Below are 11,086 nucleotides of genomic sequence, written 5' to 3'. Positions count from 1 at the left end.
TCGGCACAACGTTGTGGGCCGAAGGGACTGTATTTTGCTGTACTGTTCTCTGATTCTATGAATAAGACGAGTGTTTTACATACTGGTCACAGGCAATTTCTGAGTTCATTGGAGGCAGGGTTCTTGTTTAATGGATGGAGCTGCAAAACTCAGACAGCCAACCAATGCAGTACTTTCCCACACCTACAGCACCAGCAGAGATCGCCACCTTTCCTCTCTCTGGGTATATTTGAGGCATGAGGAATAATATGAAGCAGGAGGAGCACTGTCAACATTCCTGTTTGTAGTAGTGAAAAATAAAAGGCCTGACAGCTAACTGAGTTTTCTCAATATCCAGGCTCTATCAGGTTTTAGTTGGGTCTGCAATGGGAATGTTAAAACTAACCTCAGCATGCCAGGAAGAAAAATAATCCAGCAGGGTTCCTCGTACTGAAGATTATTAGGCAACCTTCCTGGAACTGCACATAATATTATTCATATAGAAGTAAGAGCCACTGAACTAAACTACAGGAGAGCAAATGAGAGAAATGAAACCATATCCCAGCAAGGCGTACAGAAGGAAGCACAGAAAAAAAACTGGTAGAGACTTTTGGTTAAAAAAAGGAAATAAAGAATGAAAATCAAAGTAGGAAGGGTATAGACATGCAGTAAAAATCAGAATGAAGCTGTCTATGTTGAATTACATCCATCGTAAGCTAGTCACAGAGTTTTAATTATCAAGCCCACAGCGGATGTTGTCCCTTCCCCAAGCAAAAGGAGGGAATATTTGGAAAAACAAATACTATATAAATATTAACGAAGCTAAAGACAGTCATTCTTCTGTATAAAACCAGCTCCACGAGGAGAGTTTGTGGATGAGAATGAAGTTCGTGGGATTTTAGAATTTAACAAAATTATTCAATTATTGAATTACTGCTATTTCTGCAGTTAAAAATAGTTTCAATGGTTTGTAATTTAAAGTATTATATAAGAACATTAAAATAAGAAAATATAACTGTTACCATAACAAATCCCAATGCAGACAATGGGTCTATACTAAAGCTATATTTAAAATTATTTGCTGAAATCAATACAAGGATATTACAGAATGCAATATCTGTACGTTATTCAAAGCATGCTCAGTGAAATAGTTTTCAAATACCCACATACTTGGAGAGATAAACCTTCAAAACATCCACATGAGCTCTTACTTTAATAAACATCTTTACATTAGGAGCACCAGATTTAAAATGTGATATAGTGCAACTCACCTCTGAGGTATTTTACTTTGAGATATTCAGAACTCGCTTTCTGACCTGGAAGTGGGTCATTTAACATCACTTTAGTTTGAGCTTTAATTCCTTCATAAAACTGACCCATTGCGACATGACCCAGGCCCCTCATGTACTGGCAAACTTCATTATATGGCTCCAACTGCAGGCATCCCTATATTTTAAAACAAAAGAAACCCAAACACAATGCTGGGTAATTTTTTTTTAAGCTTTGCTCTTTCAGTGGCACAGACAATCTAAGTAAAATGAAACACCAGCCCCAGAATGAACAGATCACAAGTAGGCATAACTTCTGAGCAGGCATTTAAGCCTGCAACCTAATCTTTTGATAACTCAATTGAGTTTGAAATGTAGCATCATTTGAAGCCCAGGATGGGCCAAGTGCTGGAAGATGGGATTAGTGCAGATGACTGCCCACTGGTCAGTGTGGACCATGTTGCATGACTTTATATGTTCACGTCTCTATGAGATGAGAGATTTGAGATTCACAAATTTTCATTGTTCATAAAAATTGGTAGCACTGAAGGAGACGATTTGGCCGTCATGACCAAATGATCTATTCAGATTTATCAGCCTTTCCAGCTCCCAGCACATAGGCCTGTGGGTTATGCTCTTCAATTGTTTGTCCATCAACTCAGGGAGCGAGTTTGACCCCAATGTTCATTGTTAATTTTTTTTCCCCTGCCTCAACTCTCTCTAATCCTCTCACCAATTAACATAAATCTATGTTTCCCAGTCATTGACCTCTTTGCTATGAAACCAGTTCATCACCTGGTCTAAACCTCTCCACCCCATCTTCAATTAATCTCACTCTGCCTCCTTTGTTCGAAAAGAGACACATCCCAGCCTGGTCAGCCTTTCCTCCCAGCTACAATTCTCCATCCCCAGAAATATCCTTGTAAAATCTCCCAATCCTAGTTTCAGTAATTGTGACCAGAACTGTAAATGGTACTCTACCTGTGACCCAACTAGTTCTGTCTAACAGTTTTAACATGACCTCCCTGCTCTTGTGATTTATGCTGATAAAATAAACATACATTTTCTTAACTGCCTTATCTTTGTGCTCTCCTTCAGTGGATGTGCACTTTAAAATCCATCCATCTCTCCAGGTTTTCTGATATCCTACCCTTCATCGTGAATCCTCTTGCCTAATTTTCCCCTCACCAAAACTGATACTTCTTACTTCCCCATGATGAATTCAATTTACCATTTATGTTCACCAAACTAGCCCACTGATATTTTCCTACAGTCTAGAACCTTCTGCCTCACCTATTGGTATTGGTTTATTATTGTCACTTGTACCGAGGTACAGAGAATCAACAACCATCAAAAGGTAAACTTGTTCATCAGGTATCCTACATTTAAACCTGTCATCAATGTGTAGCACGAGCAGCAAGGAACTCAGTACTGAAGCCTTTGAAAGCCCTTCACATACAGCCTTCTACCCACTGAAACTCATGCTGACCATTATCCCACTCTGCCTATTTTTAATCCAGCTTGCTATTTGCCCTTGGCCGACTATCCTAACCAATCAGCCATGTCATCATTTGGAATACACCCAGTTAAAATCCCTGCATGCTCCATTAAATGCATTGCCCTCATTACCGTTCCTACTATACACAGGAACAGGCTATTTGGCCCACGGTGTCTGTACCAACCTTGATGCTAAGTTAAATTAATCCCTTCTGCCTGCAGATGCTCCGTAGCCTTCTGTTCCCGGCATATTCATGTGCCTATCTAAAAGCCTCTCGAACGCTACAATTGTATCTGCCTTGACTACTACCCGTGGCAGTGCATTCCAGGCACCTACAATTCTGTTAAAAAAAAAACTCCTTTAAACGTTCTCCCTCTCAGCTAAAAGTTATATCCTCTCGTATTTGACATTTCTACCCTGGGAAAAAGACCCTGGCTGTCTACCCTATCTATGCCTCTCATAATTTTATAAAGTTCCATCAGGTCTCCCCTCAGCCTCCAACGCCCCAGAGAAAACAACCCAAGTTTGTCCAACCTCTCGTTATAGTTAATACTGAATTAGAGGGCATCCTGGTAAAGCTCTTCTGAACCCTCTCCAAAGCTGTCTTAATGGAGTAGGTCAAGATGAAATCAGGAGAAAGAGAACATAAAAATGAACCTAAAAATTTATGTATATATTTTAAAAAGCACAAAATATACAAATATCCTGTACCTTGAAGTCTTTCAATGCCTCCTGAAGACTGCCATGATGGTAAAGCATCATTCCTCTCAATTGCAGAGACTGAATGTGGTTTTGATTTAGCAGTAAGGCCTTCTGGAAACTTTCCATTGCTGCTTCAAAATCACCCAACTCTCTATGGGAAAATTACATTATCACAGCAAAACTAATCAGATATTCTAAAAGATAGAACAGGAGCTCATATATACCGAAGGACCTTCACCATTCAAAATGATTATGTGAAGATTTTGTAATTACAAACCAAACTGGATTTTCTTTGTACAGAACAGTGATAAAAATGTGAAAATTTCCCCAAATAATAAAATTATTCATATATTAAAACTTCTGGGTCAAACCACTGTAATCTTCAGTACTGTGACTTCAACTTTTGTTATTTGCTACCAATAAATATCAACAGAAATTTAATTTGTCCCTCCCCCCCACCCCCAGTAGAAATTAAAAGTAAACCAACCTGTAGGCTTGCCCTAGACTTCTATAGGCATCTGTAAAATCTATTTTTAGTTCAAGGGCATCTTTGAATGCATCAATTGCTTCCTAAAAAAAGGTAAAAATTTAAAATATCTGTTCAAATTTATCATGTTAATATATAAAATAATCTCTGTAGCTTCTCTAGACCTTCACTGTGATCTATCCAGTAGATCGCAAGTCTCATGAAGTGTACAATGCTCACCAAAAAGACGGAAGATATTTTTTTAGAATGGCCTAGGCAACAATGCACTCCATGTGCCAAGGGTCAATAGACTGAAATACAATGTAGTAAGATGCTAGTTTGTGCTGCGATCCTAAATGTGAACTCCCTGTCCCCCATTCATGGTAATTACATTGAGCCGAGGAGAGTGACAAGTGTCCCAGCAGTTGCCAGAAAGGCATCTTCAAGATGCACTTAGTAGTCTAAATTCAAGGGAAGAGCTTATATGCTAATTAAACCACAAGAGACCAAACAAAAAAAAATTCAACATATTTTGTACTGAGCTGCGTCTAGGTGCAGCCTCTGTTAGCAAAGACCTGTGAAATAGCAAAATTAATGAGCATCTTGTCATATCTAGGTGCCAAGACTTCATTGCTAAGGGGTTATTTAGGATTCTTTTGTTCATTCTTGGAGCAAGTTTTGTGGAACACATGGAAGTCATTTATCAGATGTGTGCAGATGGGGATCTCTGCAAAGGATTTAAAGCTGTAGCTGCCACATGGATTAGAGATTGTTTTGAAATCAATGGAGATAATATTAAAGCCAACCACAAGTACAAGACCTAGACTGAACACGATTGGACCCAGCACTAAAATTTTCAGGAGCAGTATATAACAATTCTACTGAAAGGTTAAATCACTCTCCCATTTCAGAAGACTAACTGTTCTCGTTGAGGAAAATGAGGCAACCAGCTTGTCCGTTCCAACTGCTCAGGCCTGGAAGACCTGAAAACTTTGCCAATTTCAAGTTCATAGATTTTAAATTTCAATTAACTTACCATTAGCTAATTCTAAAATCATCCCTCCACAGGATTTATCAGGCATCTGAAGCAGGCAGTCCTGCTTCAAAATTCATGTCTGTGCAATATACTCACCTTCAGCATACCCCTGTGATAGAAAGTTAGACCTTTATAAAGCATTGCAATTGGCTGATATTTCTTCATTTCCAAGGACAACTGGAAATCGTCATGCGCTGCCGCATAGTCCTGGTGATAAATCACACATAAGTCAAAAACCTATCAAGAACATTATAATAATAGTCGAGTATTTATTTTTTATTTGTAAACAGATACAACTACTTTGTCAATTCTATTCCATGAATGTATCAAATTCAGCCTCTTCCTCATAAAATTAGTTCGATATGATTGAGTGCCAGGGTAATTGATACTCAAATCTGTCCTGCCTTCAAAAAGATAAGCTTGTCTCATTGAGGTACAAAAAATCTAAATACTAACCCTCCAAGGAACGCACTTCTTCAAAAAAATTTCAATACTTTCAAAATATAAGGAAGTGTGTACACTTCCCTCACAGCTGCCACTGCTACCACCACAGCACATCCACACCCACACCAAATCTAAATTAGCCTGGAGACTCCAGCTAATTTTCCATTCCTCAACCAAGGGCACTGTATTGCAGAGAACTATTACAACCCTCCTCCCAGATGACAGCATTTAATCTGCACAGTCACATAAGAGGAGTTGGGGCTAACCCAAGTATGTGTGGCTGAATCTTTAACCAGCCGATCCAAGAGAGGTTTACCAGGCACATTTCATGTTTGAACAGGAAAAATCTGCCTGCCTGAAGGAATCCTGTTTTAAATGTAAACCTCATTGATTTCCATTCATGGTCATAGCTTTCTTTGCAGACTCTATAGTAGAGATCTAGGTTTATTCTTGCTGCATGCTTCAATGGCTTATGTAGTTTGAAGATCTCCTCCACTGTTAAACTGGAAAGTTTAGTTATATTTCTACAATAGCTAAAGTTTTATGATTTAGATGAAGTTTTGAGGAAGTTTCCTTTCATGGCTGGTTATTAGATTGTTATTGTATGGTGAAATTAAAAGAAAACTACTGGAAGCAAGACCACCTACTCACCTCAGATATAAAGTAAAGGGTGCCTCTGTGTCTATACAAACGTGCAGATGGGCGCAACTGTATAGCTCTGCTGAGGTCATTTAAAGCTTCACTTAACCGTCCTAGTGGTGACAGAATCTGAAGGGAGTAAATAAAATAAGAGCAAACATACTGTATCTGAACATATGAACTCTACTAAATGACTCATTATAACATTCAAAAATAATTAAGGCTGTAATGAATAAAGTCGGCACCTACCTCTGCTCTCTGTTCAAATACCTCAGGGGCATTCGGTTCTAAGGCTATAACTTTATTTAACTCCAACAGGGCAAGTTCAGCATTTCTGATATCCTGTAACAAAAAGGCTGCTTAGAATACCAACACCCACAAGAAAATATAATCCAACTTTTGCTTTGTGATCTCCCTCCATTATTCTAACAGGCATTTCAGATGATAATTGAAGCAAAAAAACTGCAGAAGCTGTCAATCCAACACAAATTGCTGGAAGCTCTTAGAGGGTCAGGCAACACCAGTGGGAAGAGAATCAAAGCTAACATATCAAGTCAAGCACTGTTCTTCAGAACTGAGAAAGAATTCCTGTTATGTTGCTTGACCTATATTTTCTGTTTGCATTTCAATGGGTATCTTGGTGAAAATATATTAGTTTATAACTACTGAGAGCTTGACTTATTGAACATGAAGAAAATCTTTCAAAACATTTAAGTAGAAATTAAAGCTCACAATGGCTTCAAAGAAATATCACAAGCTTTCTGGAATCACATCTTTAGCTTTATTGTAAACAGAAGGATTACTGACCTGTAAGCCTTTCTTTCCATATGCTATTCCTCTTCCATAGATGGCACTCACAAGTTCTGGGTTTCCCTACTCTCATGCAGAGACACAAAATAGAGTAAAGGCAAGGATGCACATCAGGCAGTTAAATGTGAATCATAAAGAGTAGTTACATTTGTTCCAAATGTATGCTGTTGAAAGTTGTTTTTCTATGCCATAACTTCACAGCAAATTTGAAATATCACAGAAAATTTAAGAAATGAATTCCACATTCAATATTAATATTCAAGGATAAATATCTACAATAAAAGCGAGGTCTCTTAATGTCAGTTGTTAAGAACTTGAATGCCAAGCAACTTCAAGAATTCATCTGCCAAATGCAGAAAGATGTCCAATCTCCACCCTAGTAAGACACAAGTATTTCAGTCTTACAATGCAAAATACTTCAACGCAATCCTGGTTTTGCATATATTTTACACATATATAAAAATATGTAAAGCACAAGTGCAGTTTTTTTTGTAATTTTAGTAAAACATACATACCTGTAACAGGGCTGAAAAGTGTTTTATTGCTTCATCATACAAGGTATTTCCAATCAAGGCATAGCCAAATGCTGGGAAAATATTGGGAAAAATACATGGCAATTAGCAATAGCTTAAAAAGACTACTAAATTTTAAACATGCAGTTAATCTCATAGAATTCTGGATGTTATTTTCTTTTACCCATCTTTATGCATTTTTTGTTTAACAAATTAAACTCAGAACATCAAAAGACAAGCCAAGGTGGATGGATTAAAATATCAAAAATTGAAGGCAGTAAACCCTGCGCAATAACTGTATGAGAAAGAATAATTTATATCAATGGAAAGCCAGAAAAGTTCAGCAAACATTTTAATTCAGTTGCTGTTATTTCAGTTCCACTACTGCTACTAGGCAATCTAAATAGGTCCAGAGTACTTGCAAATATTGAACACCAGCAAAGTTACATCAATTTTTTTTAAATTCTTTTTTGTATCTGTGTTCAAGACAATAAAATTAACTAAAAACTAGATGGAATGCTGAACATATCAGTCTGAGGGTCAACCCCCACTCTGTGCTAATGACTGGATCTCAAGTTGTATCAACCAGATTCAAGGAAGGAAAACTGTTTCTTGATAACAATCAAAAAACAGCAACTGGATTTACAAAGATATGAATTCACATAGGTGTTTCTGACAGACAAACAATCAACTTAGTCCTTACTATCAATCCTCTAACATGAATCATTCTCACAGATGTAATCAAGTGTGAAAGGGTACAATCATTTATGGAGCTGATGGTAGTGGAAGTGATGGAAGAAAATTGAAGGAGATAAGGTGACATTTCTTTCACATAGTCACACCCCAAACACGTCACACTCTTCAACTTCAAACAGTCATGTAAGGATAGCACAGCAAATTTCTGGCTGTGTATTGCTCTAATGCAGTATCCAAGTCCAGCTTCCTTCAAAAAAAATAATTTACTATGATTTGCTTGGTACTTCCCCACTAATGGGAAGGTGAATGGAATTGCCTACGTTTGAACCTTTCCAGATTGTCAGCTACAGACAAACACTAACAGCATACCAGGAGCAGCTGCAGTTAATCGCCAAGAAATATGACAGGAGGAAGAGAACACAAGTTTTTCCTTCCCAAAAAAGTTTATCCTTGTCTTGATAATCCGTCTTCAAAGTCATTGATACAAAATATTAATGGACGATGCCTACCTAATTCCTCATTTGTATTTGTATCAGTGGTAGAAAAGGGAAATCTCTTTTGTTCAGCCAAAACTTTAGCTTGACTCTGGAAGTGAGAAACATAATGCATTAGTGCAAGGAGTATAGACCAAGAAACCATAAAGAATGTAGACTATAAAATTAAAACGTTTTCTTTTTAACTACCTGGATGTACTTATGCACGATATGATCTGCCTGGATGGCATGCAAACAAAAGTTTTTCACTGCATCTCGGTACACTTAACAATAATAATAAACCAAGAACGACTTACGATTAAGGAATAATTGCCATCATTATCACAAGCACTAACCCTCCTAAGTATTCAGTGAAAGATGCTTCCACTATGTAGAAAATTTTATATTTCCCATCACAGATATTTCAATATAGTCTGGCTGAGGTAATCTTTCTTTCTTTTTCAATCTTTTTATTAGTTTTCAGGTAATCTTTGATGAAACCTTGTTGAACACTTCCACATTTTTGACAATCGCTATTTATAATTCGTCTGATTAATGTCTTGTTAAAACCAAAAAGAAAAAGAAACTCTAAAGAAATGCCCAAATAATGTTGATATTGACTACATTCAATGCCATAACAAATAATTTTTGGCACTATTTCTACAAACTGAGAAATCTACAATCAAATAATGTACTAATTAGATAGTTAGCTACTGCAGGGGCATAGATCAGCTGGAAAATTGGGCAGAGCAGTGACAAGTGAATTTAATCCAGATAAGTGTGAGGTAATACACTTTGTGAAGTCAAATTCTTGTAGGAAAATGATAGGGACCTTAGGAACGTTGATGCACAGAGACACCTTGGGTGGATAGGGTTGTGAAAAAGGCATTTGGTACATTTGCCTTCATAGGTGTGCCATTGAGTATAAGAGTTGGGACGTCATGTTGCAGTTGCACAAAACATTGGTTAGACCATAAATGGGGTATTGTATACAGTTCTGATCACAAAAATACTGGAAAAAATCTGATAACAACAGAGAGAGTGCAGAAGAGCTTTTATCAGGATGTTGCCTGGAATGGAGGGCTATAGTCATAGAAATTGGATAGGCTGGGTTCATTCTCACTGGGACATAAGAGACTGAGCAGTGATTTTATAGAGGTTTACAAAATTGAGGGGCACAGATAGATAGTCAGAATCCTTTTCCCAGGGCAGGGGAGTCTGGGCATAGGTTTAAGGTGAGAGAGGAGAAATTTAAAGGAGATCTGAGGCAGTACACAAAAAGTGCTGGAGGAACTCAGCAGGTCAGGCAGCATCCTTGGAGGGAAATAAACTTGATTTTTCGGGCCGAGACCCTTCATCAGGACTGGAAAGGAAGAGGGCAGAAGCCAGATGAAGGTGGTGGGGGGGGGGGGGGGGGGGGGGTTCAGGTGAGTTCAGGTGATAGGTGAGAGGGGCAAGGTAGGTGGGTGGGGGAGGTGCAGAAGATGTAATAAGCTGAGAGGTGATAAGTAGAAGAGGCAAAGGGCTGAAGGAGGAGGAATCCAGTAGGAGAGGGCAGTAGACCATGGAATAGAGGATAGGGGACAGGAGAAGAGGAGATGGGCAGGTCATCAAGGTGGGTGAAGGGAGCCACAGGAATAAGGGAAGAAAAAGTGGGTGGAAAGGAAAAGAAGGGGTGGAGTTACTGGAAGTTAGAGAAATCAATGTTGAGGCCATCATGTTGGAGACCCCCAAGGCAGAATATGAGGTGTTGTTCCTCCAACATGTGTCTGGCCTCATTGTGGCAGTAGAGGATCCATGGATAGACACGTCAGTATGGGAATGGGAGGTGGAATTAAAGTGGGTGGCCACCAGGAGGTCTTGGCTGTTGCAGTGGACAGAGCAAAGGTGCTCGACAAAGCAGTCACCTAATCTACGTCGGGTCTCACCGATGTACAGGAGGCCACACCAGGAGCACCAGATGCAATAAGTGACACCCACGGACTCATAGGTGAAGCGCTGCCTCACCTGAAAGGATTGTCTGGGACCCTGAATGGTGGTGAGGGAGGAGGTGTAGGGACAGGTGTAGGACGTAGTGCGGTTGCAGGCGTAAGTGCCAGAGGGCTTATCGGTGGGGAGGGACGAGTGGACAAGGGAGTCGCAGAGGGCGGTCCCTCCTGAAAGCGGAGAGAGGAGGTGAGGTGAAGATGTGCCTGGTGGTAGGATCCCTTTGGAGGCGGCGGTTGCGGAGAATGATGTGTTGGATATGGAGGCTCGTGAGGTGGTAGGTGAGGACAAGGGGAACCCTGTCCCTGTCATGTCAGCTGGGGGGGGGGGGGGGGGGGGGGGTGGAGAAAGCGAGGGCAGACACGCAGGAAGTGGAGGAGATACAGGTAAGCACAGCATTGATGGTAATGGAGGACACAAGAAATTCTCCAGATGCTGGATGTATCTGGAGCAATACATAGAAAGTGCTGGAGGAACTCAGCAGGTCAGGCAGCATCCATGGAGGGAAACAAACAGTCAATGTTTCGGGCCGAGACCCTTCATCAGGACTGGAAAGGAAGAGGGCAGAAGCCAGAAG

The 11,086-nt window shown here is 39.6% G+C and overlaps 1 protein-coding gene across 2 annotated transcripts in view; it reads right to left on the bottom strand.

Moving 5' to 3' along the window:
- Positions 1-11,086, bottom strand: part of ttc13 (tetratricopeptide repeat domain 13) — a 44,483-nt gene that overhangs the window by 23,580 nt on the left and 9,817 nt on the right. For both annotated transcript variants that reach the window (XM_052013192.1, XM_052013193.1), the window contains exons 3-11: positions 8,560-8,635; positions 7,358-7,428; positions 6,840-6,905; positions 6,282-6,374; positions 6,045-6,161; positions 5,046-5,156; positions 3,935-4,017; positions 3,457-3,598; positions 1,251-1,425 (exon numbers count right to left, since the gene is read on the bottom strand). In XM_052013192.1, coding sequence (XP_051869152.1) covers positions 1,251-1,425; positions 3,457-3,598; positions 3,935-4,017; positions 5,046-5,156; positions 6,045-6,161; positions 6,282-6,374; positions 6,840-6,905; positions 7,358-7,428; positions 8,560-8,635 — 934 coding nt within the window. The remainder of the gene's footprint in view (positions 1-1,250; positions 1,426-3,456; positions 3,599-3,934; positions 4,018-5,045; positions 5,157-6,044; positions 6,162-6,281; positions 6,375-6,839; positions 6,906-7,357; positions 7,429-8,559; positions 8,636-11,086) is intronic.

Source organism: Pristis pectinata, chromosome 3 (genome assembly GCF_009764475.1).
Source record: "Pristis pectinata isolate sPriPec2 chromosome 3, sPriPec2.1.pri, whole genome shotgun sequence".
Lineage (NCBI taxonomy): Eukaryota > Metazoa > Chordata > Chondrichthyes > Rhinopristiformes > Pristidae > Pristis > Pristis pectinata.
Note: the sequence above shows the minus strand (reverse complement) of the source record. Positions and strands in the feature narration are given on the sequence as shown.